The sequence below is a fragment of the Ictalurus punctatus genome, chromosome 8 (genome assembly GCF_001660625.3).
Source record: "Ictalurus punctatus breed USDA103 chromosome 8, Coco_2.0, whole genome shotgun sequence".
NCBI lineage: Eukaryota > Metazoa > Chordata > Actinopteri > Siluriformes > Ictaluridae > Ictalurus > Ictalurus punctatus.
In genome coordinates this window covers 10,511,845-10,533,902 of record NC_030423.2, presented here as the reverse complement: position 1 = coordinate 10,533,902, position 22,058 = coordinate 10,511,845, and the positions used below count along the sequence as shown (strand labels likewise).

The following is a 22,058-nucleotide window of genomic DNA, read 5'->3' as shown; positions in this document are numbered from 1 at the left end:
GTATTGTTTTATGTAGCACCATGGTCCTGGAGGAACGTTGTTTAGTTTCACTGTGTACTTTACCAATTGTATATAGTTGAAATGACAATAAAGCCACTTGAACAATGAAAACAGGTCAACATGTATGTGAAAGAAGAATTACAAAATAGTCGATTAAGAAAACCATTACAAAATAAATCTTGAACACCTCTGTAGATAGGTATTAATTATAAAAGGTAACATTCCTTTAGTAATGAATTAATAACTGTGCTAGTACTGGGCAGTATTACAGTTTATTGCTCTGTAACTCACCTGGGACATGGATGGAGCCTGGGATGTGTCCTCTGTCCACTTCATCTTTGGAGCGCACATCCACAAGCAGAAGGTCTTTACTTTTCTCTTTGAGGGATTTGAGATCGCTGTAGGAGATAACTTTATCTAGAAATATATTTTAAAAAAAGACATGCAGAGTCTTGCTTAGCTGCGAAACAGTGGTTCTCAAAGTGGGGTCTCAAAGCATAGCCAAAGGAGTCTGTGATTTATTTATTATTTTTTTTACAGTGGTAGAAATCACAAACAAGGCTACGATTATCAAAACTATTATTATATTCCTTATAGTTATTAGCCTTAATTCAATGTTCTTAACCCAAAACCTCAATAACTCACGAACAAGCATGTCTATAAAGAATGTATAAATGTATAAATAATCGGACCTAATGTGATGTAAATCCTCATTTGTAAGTCGCTTTGGATAAAAGCGTCTGCTAAATGAATAAATGTAAATGTAATGTGTCCAAAATATTATTGTACACATTTGAACAATGAGTCTAATATTTGATTAGTTGGATCATGTTCATAAAACAAATCTGTGCTTAAGGAGTCACCAGAATATTTTTTCACTTTACAGTTTTTATTTTTCACTTTACAGTTTTTTTGTTTGTTGTTTTCTTCCACTTTACAAACCCAAGCTCCTGCATGGCCAGCCTGAAAAACAGGAAACGCAGGCTCTTTGATGGGGACGATTTGTAAATACAGTAATATGCAGAAATCTACATTGTATTAAGAACACAATGGTTATTCTGGAGTATATCTAACTTTAAAGTGAGCAGTGTGTCATTCTGTAAAACAGTGATTTCACCATATCTATAAAACCCCAATTGGCAAAAACTGCAAGTCATTATGCTCTGACGTCACTAATCTTCAGGGATCACTTATAATATCAGGGAAAAACAACTGATGGAAAAAAACAATTACAGCAGTATAAATTCACCAAAGACTATAAAGACAAGGATAAAAAGTAACACGGGCCATGATAACTGCAACATTTGTAGTCTAAAAAATATCACTAATGTGTACTAATTATGAACCTGAGCAGAGTTAAGGATACAGGCAGTGTTCCAAGGACACAGAAAGCTTTGATCTTATTCTTTAATCCCAAATCAGGTATCACTGATAATGCATAGCCGGTAATGCATAGCGCTAATGCAATATTAGTCACGGTTTTACTTGACATAAGCATCGTGCTGTGTTGGTGAAAATGAAATGTAGTAGAAGTTGTAGAATGAATGTACTTACCTGTATTTGCCATGTTGACGGTTTAACCTGCTCGGTAAGCAAGAGTTACAGCACTGTACAACTACACTTCCTCGTTCTTGTATTCATATGTAGATGGGCGTGGCATAAACGCGGGCCGTCCAATGGCCGTCTGCTTAATATTAATATTCAAAATAGACCCACCCCCTTACGCAACTTACATAGAAACTGAAAGTCACATACGACGGTTTAGGAGTCAATAATGAAACAAACAAACAAAAAATACAAACAAACAAAAACATGTAAAATAAAAACAGGGCTTACATATTGTGTGTTTTTATTTTATTTTTATTGTTATAGTAGGCTAGGCGTATAATTCACTCCATACAGGATTTCGTGTTTGACGCACGTGAATCGAAGAGGTCTTGTTGTGATGACATCACCTGGCGCGTCTTGGCCCAAGTCTGCGGTAATTTTGAATAATTGCAAGCTCCTCTGAAAATTGTGGAGCTTGCTTGATTTTGCTTTAACTTCTGCGATTGTAAAATCCTGGAGGGACTGGTATGGATACTGTGTCTGTGAAATGGAGCAAGAAATTATGTATACTCATGACCTGGTATTGTACTCATTTACACAGGCACCAAGTAAAATTAACTCTTTTTTTTTGTGGTTAGCATGTTCGCCTCACACCGCTAGGGCTGGGGGTTCGATTCCCGCCGCTGCCCTGTGTGGGCGGAGTTTGCATGTTCTCCCAGTGCTGCGGGGGTTTCCTCCGGGTACTCCGGTTTCCTCCCCCAGACCAAAGACATGCACGGTAGGCTGATTGGCATGTCCAAGGCGTCCATAATGCATGAGTGGGTGTGTGAATGTGTGTGATTGTGCCCTGTGATGGATTGGCACCCTGTCCAGGGTGTACCCTGACTTGTGCCTGATGTTCCCTGGGATAGGCTCCAGGTTTCCCGCGACCCTGAATGATAAGCGGTATAGAAGATGGATGGATGGATCCTATCTAATTACTGCGAAATGAATGCCTTTACTTCCCCCCTTCAACAACTTTATCTTCACTTTATATTAATTGAACAGGTTTCAGGATTTGTGGTTGTTGTGCTTACTCTTTAATTTTGGAAAAGTCTTCCCTAATAACATAATGGATAGCTAAAGATATGGAGTATGTATATATACAGTACATTAAGTGTATGGTGTGTAGGGTGCTATTTGAGAAAGCCTTACTGTCTTAAAAAAGTGACCTGTCATTATGCTAGACTTTTAAATGCTTTTGAAATGAATAAGACAATAAACATAGCTTATCAGGTTACAGAGAATCCAGAATGTGCAAACTCCTCTGTCCTGTTCTGATTAGCATCAGAGCTGCTGTTATAGAAAATTAATCAACACCCTCTGACCAGTCAGATTTGAGAGTTCCGTGGCATTGTGCTATAATTAAATTGATATTTATTCCAGAACTTTTTGAAGGCTACACTTAGGCATGCATCACAATCAGATTGATTGATTGATTTGTTTGTTTCTTTATTTAGGTTACAGCTCTGTCATATCTTCAGAGTTGGAGTAATAAAAAAAACCCCAAACTTTTTCCAGTATTCAGAAATGCAACAGACAAATCAAACTCACATGAAGTAAACCTTTTATTGATAAGGTCTCAGAGAAGACTTGCTTAAGTGTACGAATCCCTCAATACTGATTTGGTACATAATGACATCCATAATGAGTCTCTTCACAGTGGATAGAATCCATTTCTACGGTTTTGGGTTCTAGTACAGCAACTTTGCATAAAAACAAACCTAATCAAACAAAACATCAAACTGGGGATCAATACTGTTTATCTGGAATATTGGAGTGCCACAAATCCTAGCGTCTTTATACCAGCTATAAGGTTTGCACATTACAAGCCACCTTTTATTAGAAATATAAAATGTGATATTATGAACAATATTCTACTGCATAAAGGAAAATCTATACACTGTACATAGACATATTTCGAAAAAAGCAAGTTTCACAGTTTTAAACTTTATTTAAAGTATAAACAATTTTGAACACTTTACATAAATTATTTTTGTCTATGACTAATTTGCTTAAGCAACTCAAAATTAATATAAAAACTTAATGAACATTTCTTACATATATTACAAAAGAAAATACTCTGTTTTCTTGGCTAAAAATGGTGACGTCTTCATGATTGTCATAGAGTACTAAGAATAATAAATACATAAATAAGAAGAATGAACATAAAATAAAAATGAATCATTTCTTACACTAGTTACAGTTAAGCAGGTAATCTTCATAGCATGAATGTTTCTTTCTTTTTTTTTTTTTCTTTTCTCTCTGATGTTTCTGTACAGAAGTGCCCGGGTGAGAGTCTCACAAATCTACTGCAACTGAGATGTACAAAACTATCTCATCTAAAGCCCACTCGGAACATCAGTGTTATCTGACACACCACAGATATTATTCTAATCTTCCAGTGACGAAACAAAACTATGCTGGACATTGACCTTATGCAAATATAGCCATAATTTTTTCCTTGTTTAAAAAAAAAAATCAAACAGACAAACAGTTATCCTTTGTTGGGGTTCTGCTTTCATGAAGGAACATAAAGCAGTTTGTGGATGGGACTTGCCGCAGCCGCAGTTGGCAGTCCTGTTATTTAGAATATGAGGCCTGAGACTGATATGACTGATAATCCACTTTGTGGACATTGCTCAGTTTCAGCGTGGGGACTAGGCCTCTGTAACAACTCGCGAGAACCGTCCTCTCTGCAATCCGGATCACACAGGAACATATAGTACCATCTGGCACCAACATCCTCGCCGAACCCAAAAAATATGGGTAAAAATAGTATTTCTTTTTTAAAAAGGGGATTTTTTTTTTATATTAACAGCCGATCTGTTTTATTTTCAGTGCACAAAAACAAAGACAAGTTCTTGCAAAGTATTTTTTGCCCATGGCAGTAATAATAATATTCTTTTTAAAAGTCCCTGCAGCGTTCAGAGAGTTACCCCTTAAGTTTATTTATTCTCCGTGGGTAAAGGAGATATAGGTAAAAGGAGAACAGGGGTGAGACAAAGAGTGATGCAGAGAAAGAGAGAATGAAGAATGCAGAAGATAAGAATGCGCTCATAGTTCTGTTACCTCTTGCCCATCTCATTCTGTCTGAGGAACTGGATGTTGGTGCTGCTGTCAGCCAGTTCAGGGTATTGCTCCACGGGTAGCACATAGTAACCATCATAGCCCTGAACTCTCCCTGTGGAGAGGAGCTGTTGCCTCTCACCCTCGGTCCACAGGCGGCTGCCTTCCTTACCATCCCGTGTCCTCTGCTGCTCTCGCAGCCAGGCACCTGTCAGTGCCCGCTGGCGTGCCAGCTCTAGCAGCCGGGCGCGTTCCTCATCCAGTGTATCCTGCGCCAGGCCGTATCGCACGCTCAGGGACAATGCAGTCGAGCGCAGCTCTACAGTGACGCCCCGCCGTGAACGTCCACTCACTGTAACATTGATACCAGCTCCCTCCAGCACCCTGCGCCCATTGCTGAGGCCCAGTGCCAGCAGGTCTGCATCAGCTGAGCCGATCTTCACAAAAAAGTGGCAGTCATGGCCATCTTGCACGTAATGCGTGCCCTCCAGGTAGATGGCGTTGTTGAGAACTAGAGCCACCTTACTGCTGTTGTCACTGGCTGTACTAGAGACACCCGTCACTACATGACCCTCTTTCACAGCCAGCATCATGCCCCGCCCAATGATGGATGGCACTGTGCCAAACCAGTGACCTGGTTTATCACGCTTGTTCTGTCGATCTTTATTGAGCAGCTGACCCTCTAAAGCCATGAAGGCCTGGTTGTGTCTCTCAGCCTCCTGCTGAACTCCAGACATGAGCTGCAGGGAAAAGTACATGGCTAGAGTTTAATGGCAGTGCCCTTAAAGAATATGGATAATTACCACAGACAAGAATTCCAAACATCTAAGGACAGTGGTTAGGGCAGTCAAAGAAATATTTCTGAGAAACATTTTGTAGTATGCTTTCATTACTTCATTAAAGGGTGTTTGCACATTCATTTCTAAACCTGTTTAACTGATCATTTCAGAGATCATTTGCAGTTATCTCTTAGCAATGTAAGTAGTGCCTCATTTTCCAGCTGATCACATGTCAAAAAGTTAGAGAATACCTTAGTATCCAAAATAACTTTTCAACTGTATTGATTTCATGTTTGCAGTTTGGGTACGGTTGTAGAGTTTGCATTATATAATCATTTATTGATGGAATTGTCATTATATGTGAGTTTTGCTTTGGCAGGTTTTAACATATTTTTCTGAGTACATGGAAACTATTGTCAGTGTTAATATGAACTGAAGGTTATGTTTTCCTATCATTTAAAGCATTTTCCCTCACGAATATGATGATTATGTTTTACTGTGGCTTTAACTTGAAAACTCACCTGGCCATTTTCACACTCCTGACTGGCTTGTAACTCATATGGTGGATCCACAAAGTATAATGTATGTTTAGGAAAGCCAGGGATGATGTTACTGAGCTGGAAGCCGAACATCACCAACCAACTCTTTACATCTGAGCAAGAAAGATAAAAACCTTAAGTCACAGAAACCCACTTAAAAAGACAGTTTTTTCATTTGATATACTGATGTCAAAAGCTCAAATTCAATGAGTCTCATTAAATGGTCTCATTCTGTGTTATCTCCATTAGTCTATTCACCCTGCTGTAAGACCAGACACTTACCTGTGACATAATTCTTCACATCCAGCATATCGCTGAGAGGATTATTGTTCTTGAACATGTACAAGTTAAACGGAGCCAGGTCCTTGCTGATCTTCTGCCACATGGTATAATCAGGCGACGTCCATCTGGCAGCTAATACATCATAGTCCCTCTGTGTGAAGTGCACTAGCTTGGTCAGCGAATCATAGAGGCCACCGTGGAATCCGATTACCAGCTGGAACTCAGGATTGGAGTCGTGGTACACCTCGCCGTAGGCCGTGTACTGCACCTGCTTGATCATCTGCCCATTGCTGCTAAAGACGGCCAGTGGTGTTCCTGTGTTGTCCGAGGCGATATAGTACTCTTCACCGCTGCTCACCTCCATGGCGAACAGATGGCCTTGCAGGTCATAGTAGAGCGAAGTGATTTCCGAGCTTGAGTGGTTGAACACATGTGTGACTCGCACCGGGTTGTTCAGATCAGCGTAGAAAAACTGCAGGTGCTGGCCCAGGCTGTTCTTGGTGGAGACTCGTCGTCCGAGGCCATCGTAACGGTATTGCACACTCCATCCTCCTCCTACACGGCTGTAGGCTCTCACCAACTGTCCTTTGGAGTTATAGTCAAAGATGTCAGAACCCCTCTGGCTGAGAAAGCCATCCTCGTCCAGCTTGTACTGCACATCTCCCAGGCGTGTGATTCGGTCACGTAGGTCGTAACGTAGTGGCATGAGACGGGCACTGTTGCCAGGGTTCAGTAGGTGCAGATTGCCATTGAGGTCATAGCTGTAGCGCCAGGTGGACCAGTCATTGACCTTGACCCCACTGAGCTGCCCATCACCATCATACTCATAGCGGTATTGTGTGGTATTGGCATATGGTCCAATCTTCAGCTCACGTTTGATCACGCGACCCATGTTGTCATACTGCACTGTCATCCAGTACATGAGTGAGCGAAAGATTTCATACTGCACCTCTTTTATGCGGCCGTGTGCATCAAAGTGCTTGCTGAGTGTCATTACCGCGGTGGTGATGATCTGATTGATATCATAATAAATGACACCGAACTTGCCGAAATGCTCCACCTTGCCAGAAATCTCATCATAGCGGTACAGGTCCACAGGTAGTGGTGTCTCACTGATGACTGGCTTCATGCTTGCTATGCGGAAACTGTTGTCGTGATAGGTGTAGTCAAAGCGGGCATTCACCATGCCTTCTTCAGAGAAGCGGTAGATCTGTTTATCCACTAGGGGTCCCATCTTACGATATCTTATAGTGCAAGAGAAGCCTCCGCTCTGCAGATTGACCATCTTGAGTACACCAGATGTTTCATCATAGCCAAAAGTGACAGCAGTGCTATCATACAAAATCTCAGAGAGCTTGGCCAGTTTTCCATATTTGTAAAGGACACGACGTCCCGTACCCAGGAAGTATGTGGCCTGGGGGCGGCCATCTTCACTGAAGTCATAAATGATGGAGGCATTGCTTTCAGGGGGGTTATAAGTGTTTCGGATATAGCCAATGGAGACATGGGTAAACATCGTGTGCCGAGCTACGCTAGGCATGGTGACCGCAGTGATACGATCAGATGGATCAAACTCAAAGATGTACTGCCTCTGACTCTGCAGGAGCAGCACCATGGACTGTAAACAGAAAGAAATACATGAGACATTTATCTTTATTGCAATCATTGATTATATAAATACCTAACTTTTTTGGAATTGGGGTTGAAATATGAAATCTCATAACACTATAGCAACCATTAATAATACAAACAAATCCAGTATACAATACTACACATAGCATTAAAGCCATTTGCTGACATAGAGGTGATCTGAAATTGCATTGAAGGGATTTGAAATTGCCATGAATTGACAATCACCTTGTCCAGGTAGCTGTAGCTCCACACCTTGCCATCAACAAATGCACGGGAGAGGATGCGTCCTTGTTGGTCAAACTCTGTCCTCTCACTCATACTGCCACGGTGCAGGCCCACCAGCCGTCCCGTGGAGGAGTAGGACACATTTACCACAGCCAGGCTACTGCTGGGCTGCCAAATAGCAGGTCTACCCTGAGCATCATAAGTGATCCTTAGTGTGAACTTCCTGTGGTCATCGTAAATCTTCTCTGTTCGTGTGTTCCTGTCAAAGTCGATGGAGAGCAGGTTGCGTCCGTGGGCCTGAAAAAGAGACGTAATTTCCATGAAGGGACTCTGTTGCTGCGGACACAAGCCTCCGGACATAGCTGTCCACATCAATTGAGAATGTTTGATGAAATCCAAGCAATGCATCATCTTTACTCACCCTTAGTTTCCTGCCAAACACTGTGACCTTGCCCTTGGTCAGCTCCTTGCGCAGTCGCCACTCTATGGAGTTGAGTCCATTGTCGGTGGGCAGGGTGATGTTTCTGCGGCCGATGGTAGGGCTCACTGAACCGGCCAGAATGTGAGGTTCTGTGTGGTAGCTGATACCCATCCCATTAGCATAGATCACTCTCAGCGTGCCATTGTTACACAGCTGGTAGCTGTTCCGTACTTGATCTGCAGAGGCCAACAGAGTACCACAGATTTAGAGCAAAATATATACAGTTTTAAATAGTACAAACTTTGTAATAGATTTTTTATTTTATGACTTCTACATTATGAAGCCAGTACAAAAACCATGTTAGATTTCCAAACATTAAATTTCGAATTAAATTAAATTTAAGCAAAATTAAATGTTACAGAAAAATGTTTGTATGTCAGTAAAGAAAGCAGCATATTATGTAAGAGACACTTTTCAGACACACACACAAAAAAAACCACAATGAAAGCTGCTGGGTTTTGCTGCAAAAATAAGAAGTGAGTGCGACAGTCAGAAGTCTCCAGAAGAACAGTGGCTGGTTCTGCAAGATGCTCAGTACAACTTACAGCTCATTTCCTTATAAAACTGCACTCATTGTACCAGAGACTACTATTTTTTTTTTTTTTTTTGTCACCCCAAATATTGACTTTGTTTCATTTATTACTGTTTATTGCTCTTTACAGCATTTTTTGAATGGAGAAACATTTAATTTCATTATTTTTGAAGGCATCTTTGCTCTACAGCATTTCTTTGCATGTGTCTAAGACTTTTGCACAGTACTGTAGGTGTATATATAATATAAATATCACCACGATTAGAAATGCTCTTCATCTAACAGACTGAATGTTTTATAAATACAGATTTTCGCTTATCTGTTTTACTAAGTTCTACAGTAAATTAAGAGGTGGAAGTAGGGTTTTAATGAGAAATCTGTGTGAACAGATGTTGAGCAGGAAACATCTGGAGATTTTAATGATTCTCAACTTCAGCTAGCTGAAAGTTCTCCTCTGGGCCGGCTCCTTAATTAAACTTGTACATGTTCCCTCTCCAGGCCCCTAGAATGCACACTAATGGTATTACTCTAGGCTCGGTCTCATCTGGTGTATGGGTCAGGGAAAAGGGGTCCAATTGTTCCTGTTCTCTAGTTGTGAATCTCTTACTTGTTACACACACATTCTCTCTTTCTCTCTCTCTCTTTCTCTCTCTCTCTTTCTCTCTCTCTCTCTCTCTCTCTCTCTCTCTCTCATACACCCAAATCATATTTTGGTGTAGCAGGGGCATAGGAGACAAATATACAATTTATACAGGACACATTTTGTACATTTTATGAATCTACATGCTGTAGAAAATTAATACCTCAGAAAATAGTCCCCATAGAATTCTGAGGATTTCTGAAGAATCTGCAAACCCTACAATCTTAACAGAGTTCATTAAAATAATAATAAAAAAAAATTAAGATAGAGCATGGAAATAAGAGCACGTTATCTGACAGACTTTAGTTTAATAAAACATTCTTAGTGCACACACCTTGTACTACAGTGTAGGATGCCTCTACCGACGAAAGATTGGTAATGACAGTGATGTCATCATCTCTGTTTGAGCTCTCGATGTCAATGTTAATGGATTTCTCAATCTCTCTGTGCAGGCTTGTCACCATTCCAGTCGGATAGGTCATATTGGTAAGTCTTCCCTCGCTATCATACCTGCATTCACAATAAGAAGTTCACGAAACTAAACTTCACACAAAAAAAAAAAACAATTCTGAAATAAACAATGGAAACACAATCAAGTTCTGTGAGTTCTACGAGTTTCCCCATATAAATGCATCATTGCATCATTTGGGTCTGAATGATTTTTATCATCAGAAGCACAGCAGACACTGTGTGAGTATGACAATTCTGTCACATGAAAGCAGGCAGCTGTTGCTCTCATGTGAACTTGTACGGTAACATCTGAGATCAAAAGATTAGAAAGCGTCTCGTATGGAGTGGGTCTCTATATTGGCTGGCATGTCCCTAGCCTTCTCTCTCACTTTTGTTTTCTTCATCTCTGTCTGGAATTCCATGGAAACCATGTTTAGAGCCTATCACAGATCTGTTCTAGACTAACTGATGCCTGTTTCAGTGAATGCAGTGGAGGGAACACATTCTCCTTGTTTAGCTTCTTCTTTTTATTTATTTATTTTTTTGCAGATGGGTGCATTTACATAGGCAGACAGCAGATGGAAGCAATGTTTCACATAATTCCCATTATGTAGGGATGATCCTGAATACAAATATTTACACATCCTGATTTCACACAGTCATCGGGGAATAGACACATCATGCAAACCTCCGCAACCCATTTTTATTCAGAGGAAATTGAATCTGAACCTTATTAAAATGCTGAGTTCTTGAGTGTGTCTTTCTAAACAGAATACTGAATAGAAAATTCACACTAAATGACTCTGTAGCGTTACACACACAAACACAAACTGTCTGTCTCTCTCTAACTCACTCACTTACTCGTAAAATGTGGTCCAGCCTGTCTCGTCAGCCTTACTGGCCAGCAGGCCTGTGCTGCCACTGTAGCTGAGCTGTACAATCTCCTGCTCGGCAGTGGAGATGGAGCGAAGGCTGCCTCCTACATCCATTCCCAGAGTTAACACCTTGTTGTCAGGCAGTAGGTGGAGTCTAACTGTGCTAGCTCCACCCAGGCCACCACCCTCCCTGCGCACTAGCACAGTGTTGTTACAGTTATCCACGACAGCAGCAAGCTCTCCGTCAGGCGTGTAGCTAAAGTTGTAGAGGCTCATTCCACTGACCAGACTGATGGTATGCAGGTGGAGTCCTTCCTCACTGAATACATAGAGCTCTTGTTCTCGTGGTGATGCCACCTCATATTGGCCAGCTGCGTTTGGGCCTGGGCGGTTGGCGTGCACAGCTCGAATGCGGATGTTGTTGAGGTCAGCGATGTAGAGTGTGCCATCAGGAGCCACTGCTAGTGAGGTGGGGGCATTGAGGCTGGCATCGGTGGCATAGCCTTCATCGCCAGCAAAGCAGTTGCAGTTGACATCGTTCTTGCAGTCACACTCAGAGGTGGCACCAGCCAGCAATGAGATCTCTCCGTTGGCACTGACCTGGCGCACACGGTTGATTTTTTTCTCATCGCTCTCAGCAATGTACAGCACACCAGAATGGGAGACAGCGATGGCAGTGGCACTCTCCAGTGCTGAGTGGATAGCCAGCCTGCTGAGGGAATAGTCGATGCCTGGAACCTGGCAGTGCATGGGCCGCCCAGCCACAATGCTTACCTGATGGTTTTCAGTAATGCGTAGGATGACATTGTTCTCTAAAACGTACAAGGAATTGTCCATGGGGTTGACTGCCAGGTCAGTGGGCCACTCCAAACGCACCTAAGACAAAGTAGAAGTCATGGTACATATGCCAAATAGATACCCATTTTAATAATTATTCAAGACTCATGGTTACTAGCCTACCAATCAGAATTCATAGCATGTATTTTGGTCGAGCTTCTATAGAGCTGCCTTCTGACCAGCTAAAAGTAATTTAAGCTCCTACAGCTTGAGAACCTGGAGCCAGTTCAATACACAAAAGCATGGGCAAGAAAAAAAGGGAGGATTTGTGTGATCCCCTGAGCATGCAAGGATTATAGACTTCTTGGCGCACCTGGCTGACATCCATGCTGGCGTCACAGCTGAGCGGTCTTACAGCAGTGAGATCATTAGCTCCCAGCAGTGTGGAGATGATTCCATTCTGGTCCACCTTCCTGATCATGGTGGCATCCACAAAAAACATCAGCCCATTTTTGTCAACTGCAATACCTAAGACAGAGAGTGTAAAGAAGAGAAATAGTCTGCCAAGGAGTTTTGTTTTTCAAATGTGCCATCAGTCGTTTTAAATGTTCAACGCTCCTATCCCATTTCCTCTCCAGCAAATAATATACGTCCATCAAATGTCACCTTCATCAGAGCACATCAGCTCATATACGGGGGTGGAAGATGACATTGACACAATGAAAAACAAATAGAGGAACCTGTGTAGGTGTCTGTTGTATGGAGGTCAAAGCTACTTCTCAGCTGTACTGTGACTAAACTGAGAGGCAGAAAGACAGGGAGACAGAACCAAAGAGAGCAAATGCAGAGCACAGTAGATGCAAGAGTGCCTCTGCTTATGCTTCACTGCTCACAGTCATCTGGGAGTTAAGAATCAGGCCTCTGTAGTCTGCTACCCTCTCTATTCATGATTCCATGTCAAAGACAAAAAAAAAGTGACAGTGTGACATTTCTGACAGTTTGGTGTCAAGTTTCTTTTCTTTTTTTTTTTCCTCTCTTCATTCAGTTACCCAATGCACAGTTCAGGCCTCCATGGTTGCCATATTTTTCTTGTTAAGAGCTTTTGGGACAGGAGATTTTATTGGCTGTGTCTAGCATACCACCTTTCAGGACAAGCATTACAAAGTGTGGACTGACAAAGCAGATTGCATTATTTCCTCTGCTGTCAATATTCTGCAATATGATGTGCCAAGCAAGAGATGAAAAGCAAGAGCCAATACAAATACAGTTTACATTGAGTTAATATTGCATAATATGCAAATGGGAAGAAAGCAATGATTCAAATAAACATCTAATAGCTGGATATATTAAGGCTGATATTGATATTAAGGATGAAAAGATCGTAGTTGGTAATCATGCAATCGCCGCAATTTTTCAAATTTGACAATATGGGTTCCACCCACGTTAAGTGGCTACAAGCCACTTAAAAGCTCTTGATACAGCACATCCTAATTTCTGCATGATGAACTAGAAATAGTTTCATATTTGATAGTTTCAGTAGCATAAAGCAAAAAACTTAGGCAGAAGTGAAAATGCAATGGTTCATGAATCATTAATCGAATCATGAAAATAATCATTATTCATTCCTTATTCCATGTCTCAATGTAGTAAATGAGACATAACTTAATATGACAACAAAAAACTGAGGTCATGTGTTCGAGGTCATGCGAGCATTTATTTCACACTTTCATTATTATTTTGAATTGTCATCATGAATAAATTAACCCCATGGTTTGGTTAACTTGCATTTTCTTGCACAAGAAAATGTGTCCATGGTTAAATGCATAAGCTGTAGTTAGGTATGAGGCACATCTAAATCTGGATGTGCACAATTTCGGTGTTAACTCCTCACTATGCGCACAAAGCTCAACTCTGAATATGGTACATGATGTATTAATATTAGAATGTATTTATATTAACTGTGATTCTTACCTATGATTTAATCTTTCATATTTCACATTCAGTATTTTTTTTTCCACTTTATGCTGTGTTGGATTGTATTAATTTTAAGACATTTTAAATTGTCCACTATTAGATGTTCAAATCAATAGGTATTTCATAAATATATTTAATACAAAAATGTAGCTCTCAGTGCTAGTTAAATGTTTAAAGCCCAAGCGGGAACAACGACTTATCCTAGAGAGACAGCAAAGACTATGAAGCTGCATTGGCTGGGGCCAACTACTTTGATTCCTAACAGCAAACCTAAAAAATAATTAATAGCTTACGGTTGAATATTCAATTCCATTGAAACAGGTCTCTATAATACATGCTAGATGGCAAAGGCAAGAGAACCAAGACAAATGTAATATCACCTCTGCCTGCTGTGTAACTGAATTTACCTAGTTTCTCTTCTTTTCTTTACCTTTTGGGCTCATAAGAGTAGCCTCCACAGCTTTTCCTCCATCCCCACACCGCTCGTCAAAGGGTAGACACTGCTCTCCTGTTCCTGCTACCACCTCAGCATTGTCAGCAAGAAGCCGACCCCCAGTGAGTGAACGCACTTTGTAAATTCTTCGAGAGTTTGTGTCGGAGATGAACAAAGCCCCTGTGACTGGGTCTACAGCCAGGAAGTACTTATGTGTTGGGTTGTTGCTACAGGAGATGATGAAGAGAGGGTCAACACCAGATTTAATTTTTATATATAATTCAAGAATCGACACTTAAGTTATTTAAGTTGGCGAAAAAGCCAAGGCTCACCTGTGACGAAAATCCTTATTTCTATAGGGTGGAAAAATGGAAGATAAGAAAATATAATTCTGACACGTACAATTACGGTGAATATTAGAAAGTATATGCAAGAAAAATATGAAATCCTCTTGGTATACCTGAGTTCTAGCACACGAGTAGTATTGAGAGATGGATACACCCTGCGCACAAAATTCAGGTCACCCACGTACAGGCTGCCATCAATACCCGCTGCCAGTGCGACTGGTGCCAACAGTTTATTCCCATCTGCCAATCCGTTACAGCTCGGACACGAGATACTCCGTCGACGCCCATTACCCATAATGCTGGTGATGACTGGGGGCTGTTGGCAAACAAAGACGTTCTCCCCACAGCCTTTATGAAGGATCCCTGGAATATAAAAGAAAGCAGAATGTGTAAAAATTTGATAGTAAAAAGAAAAAAAAAAAGTATTTTCAAAAAGTCAATTTCAATAAAAGCAGTTTATAAACTGCATTTTATAAGCTTTGCATTTTCACTGCTGCAGCCACATTGTGAGACTGTGCATTAGGTTATTGATTGACTCAGGTTAGGGGGATTTCACTGCTACGCTCAGTCCTATCTGCAATTGAGCACTGTCAATCAGTGTCAGCCATAAATCTATTTTTATACTGCCAGAATTCAAAACCCATGCATTTATTTATCGGGTTAATTTATAGACCTAAGTACTACTCAAGATGTTAAAAACACAAGAGAATGCATGACAAGTAGGCATGATTGAACATGGGTAGAATTTGTACTAGAAAGAAGGGCATACCACTGCGCAGGTTGAGGATGTGGTGTTTGTCCAGAGACCATCCTCCAAGGTTAGAAGGCTCAAGTTCATACCCCTGCAGCGCAGCTGTCCTCTTCTCCCATAAGACCAGACTTGGACATGTCTCATACTCATAACCCACAGAGACTGCAAAGGGAGCAAAGTGGAGAGGAACATAGACAGTGCATGTCATTCAAAAGACATCAAACCCACATTTAACTGATTAAGTCTCAAGGCCCACATTAAAGATGAATCATTTGACAATGACATTAGCTGATAGATAACTCCAACAGTTCCAAATCTGAAGGAGGAGAACCAACATAACTACAAAAACTCAGAATTCATATAATGTAACCTTTATTTAACCAGGTAAAAGTCTTGGTGAAAAATAGAGACTTGGCCAAGAGTGCAGCATACAAGGTTTCTACAAGCAAACGGACAAAGCAAACACGCAATATGATCAACAAAGCATCATTTAACATTTGCTGTGAGTTTTTTTGAAAATTTGCGGTGCAACTTCCAGATTTTTTTCTTCTTTTGTTTTGCAAAAAGCAATTCTACTTGAATTGGCTAAATTACAGTTGCATTAAATTGTTTTGCACCGTTTATTGCAGTGATGTTTGTCGGTAAATGAGACCTTTTAGCTGTACTCGTATTCCACGCACGTGAATCAAAGAGGGTTTTAACGGAATGCACGTAGTGATGACATCACATGACATGTCTAGTCCTGAATCTACGGAAAATCTGCAGTAATTTTGAAAAATTCCAAACCCCCATTCACATGTTGTGGAGTTTGCTTGATTTTGCGTTAATTACTACGGTCGCAAAATCAAGAAATCCTGGAGGGACTGATATCTTCTCACATCCTTAAAATCCTCATAGAACACATAGCCTTGGCTCTCTCTACCCTCTCCGCATGGACCTGTCCAATTTTGCATGTAACAGGTGCATGTATTACATGTTAATACTAATATAAAAAGAAGGCTTCCAGAACCCACTCCAGCTCCTCCATCACAGTACTTCTGGCTTCCTGTTGAAACGATTACTGTTGGTGCTTGGATAATGCCTCACTCTCTGAAGACAGCCCACAGTCTACCTCACTCTGGCTCACAATGGACTATTTCCATTCATTTGCATTCACGTGTATCTGACTGCTCCTACTATATCTAATGTTCTTCTCCCTGACTGAATTTTTAAAAAGATTGGTATTCCCACAATATTGATCTGAATACTGACATCACACTTTGAAACAACTTAAAAATATACTTTTTGTCTTTCTCAAATAGATGAGAAGACATATTCCTGTCATAGTGTTGCTGTGTAACTATTTAACTATTGAACTTTCTTAAATATTTATGTAAATGATCACTTGCTTATTCAATCTGATAAAAGTACATGTACAGCGTCAATTATTTTATGCATAAATGGAAATGCACCTGCACACATTGTAATAATGCGATGCTGGACCCAACTGCAAGATTTTTCATACATTAGAATAAATCTATTATAGAGTAAGACACATTTCTGTACTAGAATTTGGCAAGATACGGTATGTACTGTAGCTACAATGAGATGAAGAGAGAGGCAGAGTAAATAAAGCCAAGCAGATAAAGGGGGTGGAGTTGCTATCACACTGTTTGCACACACCAAATCAGACACATGCTCAGCAATTTCCTCCTAGCACTGACAGCAGCATGGATACCTGAAGCCATTCCCCAAAGTCAGTGCTGACAGAGGCTATAGGCAGAGTGCTTCCTTATATCACACTGAATCCCTGGTTAACATGGCTGAGCGCCAATCTTCTTTATGGGTAAAAAAAACAAACTGTGTGCCCATATTACATAGATATATTCAGAGGTATTTGAACCTGTTTACTCACCCACTGCCTCAGAAAGGCCATAGACTCGCTGGCCATAAGCATCTGTCTTATCCCATATGAAAGTGTAAGCTAGGTTGGGCGAGGCGTGGAACCATTTTTGGAAGAGGTGACCTTCCACAGCCACCATCAGGTGCACCTTGATCAGGCTGAGGGGCACCACCGCCTGTGTCATGGTTATCTTCAGCAGTGAGCGGTAGCCTGCTGCCCGTGAGCTCAGGTGACACAATTTCAGATTGGTGTTTGGTATTTCAATCAGTTCATGAAGAACCTGCAGAACATAAAGAACAAAAGGCCAGAGTTAGCAGGCCTTTTGTTAATAGAAATTGGTGGAAGAATTTCTCCCTCAGGGATAATGAAAAATAGATTAAGCTTGACAAAAAGGGAAAAGTATGATGGAAAAGAAAACAAGATGGGATAAGGGAAAAAAAAGTTAAAAACTCCATCAGGTTCAGAAGTAGCTCGTTGATGCATACTCTAGTTAAAATGAAATACCCTGTATCTCTGCAATGTCAAAGGCTGCTACTCGAGAGAAGCCTGGTTAACTGAACAGCAATATAATGTCTGAAAAAGTAAAGAGCTTTGACAGAGAAGGGTTCTGGCAGAAAAAAAAACAAACCCCAGCTTATATCCAGTTACCTTGGCAAAAAATAAAGCATGACCCAGAACATTTTGAAGGACCTTGTTCTGACCTGAGTCTCGGGGATAATGGACCTTTCTCCGGGTTGAGAGCTAAAGAACGAGGACAGGGGTGAAGCCACCACAACTGGATCGGGCCTCACAAAACCACTCAGGTCGCAGCCTGGGATTGTGTTCTCCTCCGTTTTCATCATGAGCGTGTCCATAGCATAGAAGCTGTTCCACGGTAGCCACACTGTGCGCTCTTGGCTCAGGAACGGCGCACGCTCAAAATGCAGCGTGAGAGAAGCGCCTCCGTTAGCGATGAGGTCAAAGCTGTTGGAAAGAGCCGAGAAGAGGAAAGCGTGGAGAAAGAAGAAAAACATAATTACTTGTGCTGTACACGTTATTGATGTCACTATTATACTCTAAATGATTTTACAAGTCAAAACAGCAGTTTTCTGGGGGGTATAATTAATTTCATTGATAAATTACAGCCATTTCAGCAGAAAAGCTCTGGGTTTACATGACTCCTAATGAATGTAATAAACATTTGTTCTGTATTTGTTTTTAATGCAGTGGTATACATCATCAGCACTTGAAGCTGTAATAAACAACAGCGTAGTAGGGGTTTAAAAAATGTCATAAGTAAGCTAAACTCCTAACAATGAAAAGGGTGGGAGGAAAGTATTAAAACCAGTTAATGGTTGCTGATGGAGAAATTTGAATGTTAACGCTTTGAAGTCACTCACGTTCCATCCTGCCGTGTAAGGGTATATCCATAGTGAGGGTGCTTAACAAAGGACACGTTGACACCCACCAGGGGGGTTCCGTCTGTAGTCAGAACCTGGCCTCTTATCAGAGATGCCAGACTGAAAAAGAAAAGTGCATTTAACTGGTAAAACTTCTTTAAACAAGTTGCGAAAAAGAAAATATGAACAACAACAACAAAAAAAAAACCCACCTTCTATCCCTTGTAATAAGTCAAAATCAATCACAAAAATGCCCTAGTGACACAATTCAATGCATTTAGAGTAAAGCTGTTGCTGTACCTGGCATTGAAAGGGTTTTCTCCTTGAATAATATGTGTGCTATCCCGGCCCACCAGCATGTTCACACGCTCATAGAAGGAGCGAACCTTCTGCACTGGCAGCTGGCTCTGCTGTATCACCTGCAGTGGGTCTCGAGAACCACGACACAGTGGGCTGTTCTGACACGGGCTCTGGATACAGCAATCCGGGTCCATGCAGTCCGTCAGACCATCTACAGGAAGAGAGGAAAACCCAGAGAGTCTCAGGCATTATAATCATTTAATTTGTTCTTTGCTTTTACTTATCCTCTCTTTTAAAATATGAACTGATGCTAAGCAATAGCGCAAAAGCATTTTTTTTTGTTCAGTTACTGCACCTTTATATTCCACCAAATAATCTGGTGTGTCCCTGATGTTTTTACTTAGCTAAATAAAGAGGATAGCTGAAATGAGGCAAGTGCAAGCACTTTACATCTTCTATTCAGCAATCCTTTTCTAAAGCCAGATTATTTTCTGTTGCTGTACCTTAAAGAGAAAGGGAGAAGTGAGAATAAGAGAGAGAGAGAGAGAGAGAAAGAGAGAAAGGTGATTACATAAGGTGGGCCCAGAAAAAGGCACCTTGGGTCAGAGTAAGCATTTATCTCTTTAAATGCATCCCACTGAGACGAGCTGTCCATTCAAAGTCACTCTGACCCTTGAGTGGGTAGACTTTCAAGGCCACCATACACACATAATACACACGTAGATAACACTATGCTAGACCACAACCTTCATGTAATGACTTTAAATTTCCTGCTTGACCTATTTTATTAAAAGTGGAACCATAATAATAATAAAAAATGTCCAATCTGTAACTTTATGTGCTTGGTGCGCATATATATATATATATATATATGTGTGTGTGTGTGTGTGTGTGTGTGTGTGTGTGTTCAGGGCATCTCAGCCCAAGGGCAACAAGGTGAAATAAAAAGTGATTATAAATGAAGTTCTCGGTACAAATTGAACGTCCAAGTGGTTTTAGTTTCTGACCCAGTCCCTCTACCATCTTTTATTCATACCTTCACACTTCCATGATTCACAGACAGAGGAATACAAGTGCAGGTCAAGATTAATTTAAAGCTACAAGCAAACAAGGCAGCAGGATTAGTAAATACTTTAAAACTGGAAAACATTAAACAAAAAAAATGTCAGATGATCAGCTAACAGGCATAAAATGAGAAAAGGGGTATATGTTTATCTTGGGGCCAATGAGATGAAATATTGAAAAACTGGAGAGCTTGGATTATTTCTCTGGCTACAAAACATGACTCTGGCCTGACTGGTTTCGGACTAGACAGCATGTAAGTTTTGAAGTTCTTGGAACCTGGATAATATGAAAATTGAGACCCTGAAAAGTGAAATGCCCATATAGCTTGTTGAGGTGTAAGGCATTTTTTGTAGCATTCAAGGTTCTTCAGTGATCTGTGTATATAGCGAATAGGTGTTTAACCCCCTCTAGCCGTTGAAGAGTATTGGTTTCACAGCCAATACTCCTCTATTAACAATTTTGTAATTCGTTCTGGCAGGTGCAGGTTTATGGGAAAGAAGGCGATAGGGTACATTTTGATTAGGGACCCCTTGATGCTGGCAGAGAGCTCTGACCCCTTCTTCAGAAGCATCTATTTAATCCATGAAAGGTGTTAGGTCTTAGTGTTTTATAATACAGGGCAAGTGCACAAAGGTTTCTAATAAAACATTGGGAAAAGTTGGTGAAACCTAAAAATCTTTGGCCATTATGCAAAGCTAGTCATTCTGTGATAGCACAGAGTTGTAGACTCGCTCTCTCTTGATGATATTCCCCAGGGTTACAACTTGGGGTACATGGAGCTTGTACTTTTCAGCCTTCACAAACAAATGACTTTCCATTAACCTCTGCAGCACTCTCTTTACTTCACTGGTGAATGTGTTCTTCTAGTGAAATGATGTATATTAAGATATTTTGTATCCAAGTCATGAGAAATCTGCTCAATAAATCTCTGTGGAGGACATTTATGAATACATTAAATATGGAAGAAATTTTAACCATGCCATATAGCCTCACTAAATATTGATAGAGTTATTCACAGCGTTACTAAAAACTATCTTCCATTCTTCTTCCTCTTGTATGTGAATCAGTCTGTAGGAACTTGGGAGGTCTAGTTTCATGAATATGGTATATACCTTCATTTGTTGTATTAGAATCTGCTGTCTTGGCATAGCTGATCTGTATGGGTTCAGGGCTTGAACATGTTTATGGGACTTGAAAAGGAGCATACTTTCTTCTACCAGGAAATGGTTTATAAAGATTAACTGCAAAGCCAATGAGAGAGTGCAAAGAAAAAAGACTGCCTCTATAGGCTCCTTCAGTGACTACATCCCTTTTAAGCCCTTGACAAAAAGTGATGATGAGAGCTGGGTTGCCCCACCACCTGCAGCCAGTGTTCTGAACTCCAAGGTGAACTCTGCCACTGTGTCCTGTTCCTGCATTCAAGTTAATAGGTGCTCATCTGCCTCTTTGCCCTTGGGTGACGTTTGAAGACAAAATAAGCTAACAAACAACCATATGAGCAGTGACAGCTTGCCATGAATCTATGTAACCTCCTGCATCCATTCTTGCAGTGAAGTCATCTGTCAGAAGAGGGATGCGAGCAAAACACTATTACACAAGGTGAGAATTATGCTAGTGTAATTTGACTATTTAGTGAAGAGGCAAAGATGCCACACACACCTGCCATCATCCAGGCATGTTTAATTCCACTTAGTAATACTGCTTACAGTTTTAAAAATTGAAATGCAGACAATTTATTTATTTTTAATTGGGTATTTACTGCATTGCTGTAAAAAAATGACTTGTGTGTGTGTTTTTAAAAAAAAAAAAAAAAAAGTTTGTAATGGTGAATGCCAGCTATGCTGGTTTATTTGGCGCTGTCTGACCTCCTTCATTGTCTTTGTTGTCTGCACAGGAGGTTTCCATGGCGACGTTGCACCCACTGCCCCTCCAGCCTGTCTTGCACTCACAGTGCCAGCTGTTCTGTCCCATTGTGCACTGCCCATTGCCACTGCACAGGTTAGGACAGCCGTCTGCAAAAGATGTAGGGCACAGGGAAAAGAAAAGAGGGAGGGACAGA

At 40.8% G+C, this 22,058-nt stretch overlaps 2 protein-coding genes across 2 annotated transcripts in view; both read right to left on the bottom strand.

Annotated features, from left to right (window-relative positions):
- tstd1 (thiosulfate sulfurtransferase like domain containing 1) overlaps positions 1-1,666 on the bottom strand; it is a 4,460-nt gene extending 2,794 nt beyond the window's left edge. Inside the window, exons 1-2 of the mRNA XM_017474338.3 lie at positions 1,555-1,666; positions 292-417 (exon numbers count right to left, since the gene is read on the bottom strand). Coding sequence (XP_017329827.1) covers positions 292-417; positions 1,555-1,567 — 139 coding nt within the window. The 5' untranslated portion in view covers positions 1,568-1,666. The remainder of the gene's footprint in view (positions 1-291; positions 418-1,554) is intronic.
- A 1,855-nt stretch (positions 1,667-3,521) lies between these two features.
- tenm2a (teneurin transmembrane protein 2a) overlaps positions 3,522-22,058 on the bottom strand; it is a 342,195-nt gene continuing 323,658 nt past the window's right edge. Inside the window, exons 14-30 of the mRNA XM_017473379.3 lie at positions 21,865-22,011; positions 18,935-19,145; positions 18,635-18,754; positions 17,957-18,218; positions 17,268-17,535; positions 15,392-15,535; positions 14,736-14,985; positions 14,608-14,628; positions 14,273-14,502; positions 12,242-12,396; positions 11,078-11,967; positions 10,101-10,276; positions 8,535-8,770; positions 8,114-8,410; positions 6,257-7,874; positions 5,957-6,087; positions 3,522-5,396 (exon numbers count right to left, since the gene is read on the bottom strand). Of these exons, the coding sequence (XP_017328868.1) occupies positions 4,656-5,396; positions 5,957-6,087; positions 6,257-7,874; positions 8,114-8,410; positions 8,535-8,770; positions 10,101-10,276; positions 11,078-11,967; positions 12,242-12,396; positions 14,273-14,502; positions 14,608-14,628; positions 14,736-14,985; positions 15,392-15,535; positions 17,268-17,535; positions 17,957-18,218; positions 18,635-18,754; positions 18,935-19,145; positions 21,865-22,011 (5,897 nt within the window). The 3' untranslated portion in view covers positions 3,522-4,655. The remainder of the gene's footprint in view (positions 5,397-5,956; positions 6,088-6,256; positions 7,875-8,113; positions 8,411-8,534; positions 8,771-10,100; positions 10,277-11,077; positions 11,968-12,241; positions 12,397-14,272; positions 14,503-14,607; positions 14,629-14,735; positions 14,986-15,391; positions 15,536-17,267; positions 17,536-17,956; positions 18,219-18,634; positions 18,755-18,934; positions 19,146-21,864; positions 22,012-22,058) is intronic.